Source organism: Phodopus roborovskii, unplaced genomic scaffold (genome assembly GCF_943737965.1).
Source record: "Phodopus roborovskii unplaced genomic scaffold, PHOROB, whole genome shotgun sequence".
Taxonomy (NCBI): Eukaryota; Metazoa; Chordata; class Mammalia; order Rodentia; family Cricetidae; genus Phodopus; species Phodopus roborovskii.
In genome coordinates, this window is record NW_026126459.1 from 25935665 (window position 1) to 25939943 (window position 4279).

Consider the following 4279-nt stretch of genomic DNA (forward strand, 5'->3'; position numbering starts at 1 on the left):
GTAGGAAAAAGTCCTTCCTCTTAGCTCAGTGTATCATAAGGAGGAGGCCAGACCCCCTAAACAGAAAGCTCTCCTCCTTCCCCCAATCCTGGGGGTGGGGGGAGCAGCAGCTAGGAAAAAAATACAATTACCCCCTCCCAGCCACCGCCCCCGCCCATCCCACCGCCCATCCCACCCCAACCCTCTCTTTCTCCTCCTTTGCTTGCTCTGTGGAATGGAGAGGAGGGGAGTGACGAGAGAAAAACGAATACAAATCTGCAATTGATTTTCATAATGTTTCTGCGGTGTTTGCAAACCAATCGCCTGAACGTCCCCGATCTTACCTAAGAGAGAACCCCTCCTACGTCTGCGAAGTGTTCCGAACTGATATATGACAATATCTACTTTGGATCACGTGCTCGGGGAGAGAGACTAAGACGGATAACGCGTCATCTTGCCTTCCCAAAATTTCCCCCCTCGCTAGACCGGGTCCAAAACCTCCATCCGGAGCAGGCAGGAGAAGAGAACGATGTTTAACTCGGTCAACCTGGGCAACTTCTGCTCGCCTTCGCGCAAGGAGAGGGGTGCTGACTTCGGCGAGCGAGGGAGCTGCGCTTCCAACCTCTATCTGCCCAGTTGCACTTACTACGTGCCCGAGTTCTCCACCGTCTCCTCCTTCCTGCCCCAGGCCCCTTCTCGTCAGATCTCCTATCCCTACTCAGCCCAGGTGCCCCCGGTCCGGGAGGTCTCCTACGGCTTGGAGCCGTCCGGCAAGTGGCACCATCGGAACAGCTACTCGTCTTGCTATGCGGCGGCCGACGAGCTTATGCACCGGGAGTGCTTGCCTCCTTCCACAGTCACTGAGATTCTCATGAAAAATGAAGGCTCCTACGGCGGCCACCACCACCCCAGCGCCCCACACGCGGCCCCCGCCGGCTTCTACTCCTCAGTCAACAAGAACAGCGTCTTGCCCCAAGCCTTCGACCGCTTCTTCGACAACGCCTACTGCGGTGGCGGAGATGCGCCTGCCGAGCCCCCCTGCTCCGGCAAGGGCGAGGCCAAGGGGGAGCCTGAGGCGCCCCCGGCTTCGGGACTGGCGTCCCGGGCCGAGGCCGGTGCTGAGGCCGAGGCCGAGGAGGAGAATACGAATCCAAGCTCGTCTGGTTCTGCCCACTCAGCGACCAAGGAGCCGGCCAAGGGAGCCGCCCCCAGTAGGTAGCGGCGGCCGGGAACCCGAGGGCAGCGAGGGAGGGAGCGGAGAGGGAGGGCTGGAGTAGGGGGGGGGAGGCCAGGGGAGCGCGGACAGCCTCGTGTTTTGGGTCAGTCCTATTTTATGTGGAGTTTTATAAGCATTCAAAGGATTTTATTATAACCTACAAAGCCCTCTCTCCCAACGACTCGACTTTTTACGATGAAGAAGGGGTGGGGAGGGAGGGAAAGGGGCTCTTTGGAAAAGCCGGGTGAGCCCCCCTCCTCCGTTATCTCCCTCGGTCTGTGAAATTTTTAAAAGTGCCACCATTGCGGACGATATTAACTTTGATCGTGAACTTAGAGGAGCGTTTAAGAAAGGATGGGGAGAAGGGCTGCCTGCCGGGGGTGGGGGTGGGAGGGAGGGGAGGAGTAGAGGGGGAAAGGGGGAGGGCGAGGGACAGACCGGGTGAAACCCAGAGGGGGGAGAGGTAAGGGACAGAAGGGACGAGGCAGAACTCAAACCCAGAGAGGCGCTCCAAGGCAGTTCCGCTTCTTTTTAAAACGACTTTTTTTTTTTTTTTTTTTTTTTAATGTTCATATTACATGCTCGCGGGTCTTTGAATAGAAATCCGGGCAAGCCGGGTTTGGCGGTGATAGGAAGTGGAGAAAAGATCGGAGCTCCCCTGAGCTGAGGGCGTCGCTGGTTCTCCTGGGTCTACGCCCTCTGGGCAGGCCCAGCCCAGGCAGTGTGCAGCCGACCCGCTGGCAGGCTGCGGGGCGTCCCGGGGAGCCAGGGCCTGGCTGGAGGCTCCCGTGTGTCCAGCTATCTCTACTCGCTGCTTTCCCCTCGGATTCCCCACTGCTCTCTCCTAAATTCAATCCTTTGCGCCGATTCTCCGCGGCTCCCTCCGATTTCTGGAGGAGGCGGGGGTGGGATCATGGACTTGCAGAAGCTTCTTCAGGAGGGCCACTCGGAAGGGGCAAGGGCGGCGTGGAGGAGCAGTCAGGGCACCCCCAGGGAAAGCACGTGGCTCAGGCAGGCCTTCCTCCACCCGCAGACCCTGTCAGCTAGGGTTCTGGCCTGAAGAGCAGGGGTCACCAGGCTCTCAGTGGACCAAGCTAGACCTGACAGTGGGATCGAGGCTTGCCTCAGCAAAGCGGGCTCCGGAAGAAGAGCTGCCGGCCTAGGGGGAGGGCTGCCCAGCCGCGGGACTGGGAGCAGAGCTGCTGAGCGTTCAGCGTCTGGGGTCCGCTGGGGTCGCCCGGGGTCTCACGTGTCTCTCTCCCCTCTCCTCGCACTTGCCCCCTCCTCTCCCTCCAGACGCCCCCCGCACCCGCAAGAAGCGCTGCCCTTATTCGAAATTCCAGATCCGGGAACTGGAGCGAGAGTTTTTCTTCAACGTGTACATCAACAAAGAGAAGCGGCTGCAGCTGTCCCGGATGCTGAACCTGACTGATCGACAAGTGAAAATTTGGTTTCAGAACAGAAGGATGAAAGAAAAAAAACTGAGCAGAGACCGGCTGCAGTATTTTTCAGGAAATCCGCTGCTGTAACTGCAGACCTAGCCCTTTGGGGTAGGGGGAGGGAAAGAGGAAAATTTATTTTATTTTATTTTATTTTCTAACTCGTCTTTTTTTCCGCGGGTGGAAAACTGGACTGTGGCCAGGGCTGGCCCCCCACTGCCGTTACTGGCGCTTCCAGAACCTCCTTCGCCTCGGTTTAATTCACTATAGGGTCAGAGACCCGTCCTGGAAAAAGGCGTGAGGGAAGTGTCTGACCCGTGGCTAGTGGACCCTGTTGGCGCCAAGTCCCCAAGACTGTTTATTTAAAAGAAAATACACCTTGCAACAAAGTCTTGCTGCTTGGATTGGATGAGGGGAGGGGCGAGCACAGTGGGCGCTAGAGCCGAACAATCCTTGAACTCTAGCCCAAGTAAAAAGATCTGTTGAGCCACCTTGTCTATGAGACCTCCTGGGCTCCCCGCCCCCACCCCGTCTTGCCCCTGGGTTAGGGGGACTGCTAACTGTGATCCTCCCTTGCTGTGAAATTCCTATACCTTTGACCTGGTGTTAGGTGTGCAAAGTCCAAATCCTACCTCCGTCTGCGCCTGGCCCCGTCTTGCCCTAAATGTGTAGAGCTCTCTTTTGAAAACTCCTAACTGGTGCATTGAGGTGTTCTAACCTTTCCCCAAGCAGTGTCCCCTTGGATTTATTGCTAGTCTATGCGGTTGTGGAGTGGAGGAGGCATAGGAAAATGGGGTTGAGCACCTCCCCCTAGCTGGGGCCTGAATTTTTGTAAATTTCATAAGCCTTTCTACCTGGAGAGGAAGGGGGAGGCTGAACCGGAGTGAGATTCTAATCGTCCATCTCTGTCCATGTACGTGAGTGCGTGTGTACATGTGCAATCCCCACCCTACTCTTATCTTGAAGGGATTGCTGTGATTTTTTTTTTTGGTGGCAAATAAAGATATTTCATTCTGTTCAATATTATGATTTTATTTGACCTTTTTATTAATCCCTCTCCTCTTAAAACCCCCTGCGCTCCAAAGACAGCAGAGGAGGAGGTGATGGTGGTGGTGGTGGGTGGCAGAGGCGGTAGGGGAGGAGGAAGAGGAGGAGGCTGCCACTGTTGGGAGAGCTTGCTGGTGAGAGCCTGCAGGTGAGGCAGGCCAGTGCTGGGACACTGGTGCTCAGCTCCACTGTCTGGGGTAAAAGGTTGTCAGAGACTGCTCCAGCTCTGGAGCAAAGTAGAGCTATGGTTATTCCTAAGCTCCTTTTTCTCACAAGCAACTCGAGCTGTATCCAAATGCCCAGCAATGCTTTGTGTTTAAGTACAGGTTTGTTATGGAGTTAATTGTAACCATCATCAAAATTAAATTTATAGGAATTTTCTTGGCTCAACCACCCTCCTGCCAGATGTTTCTGTCTGTTGCCCGTCAAATATGTAGAGCTGAGAGTAGGGGTCTCTCTCTCTCTCTCTCTCTCTCTCGCTGAAATTTAAATATACAGTTTTAAAGGAAGGGGGGAGAAGAGGGCAAACCAACCCCCTCCCTGTCTTTTATTCATAGCCTCTAGGAGTGGGAAGGTGAGGCCCATCCCCTTCCCCTTC

General features: G+C 55.5%; 1 protein-coding gene across 1 annotated transcript; it reads left to right on the forward strand.

The window, feature by feature from the left end:
• The first annotated feature begins 235 nt into the window (after positions 1–235).
• On the forward strand, positions 236–2863 carry Hoxc11 (homeobox C11). The gene is made up of 2 exons (XM_051190090.1): positions 236–1190; positions 2492–2863. Exons 1-2 carry the CDS (start codon positions 509–511, stop codon positions 2722–2724), a joined length of 915 nt encoding a protein of 304 aa, XP_051046047.1. The 5' UTR covers positions 236–508; the 3' UTR covers positions 2725–2863.
• Positions 2864–4279: the final 1416 nt, after the last annotated feature.

Excerpts from the sequence above, each read along its gene's own strand:
- Hoxc11 (XM_051190090.1), top strand. The coding sequence starts at position 509 with ATGTTTAACTCGGTCAACCTGGGCAACTTCTGCTCGCCTTCGCGCAAG. Across the intron at positions 1,191-2,491 it reads GGCCAAGGGAGCCGCCCCCA|ACGCCCCCCGCACCCGCAAG; the intron begins GTAGGTAGCGGC and ends CTCTCCCTCCAG.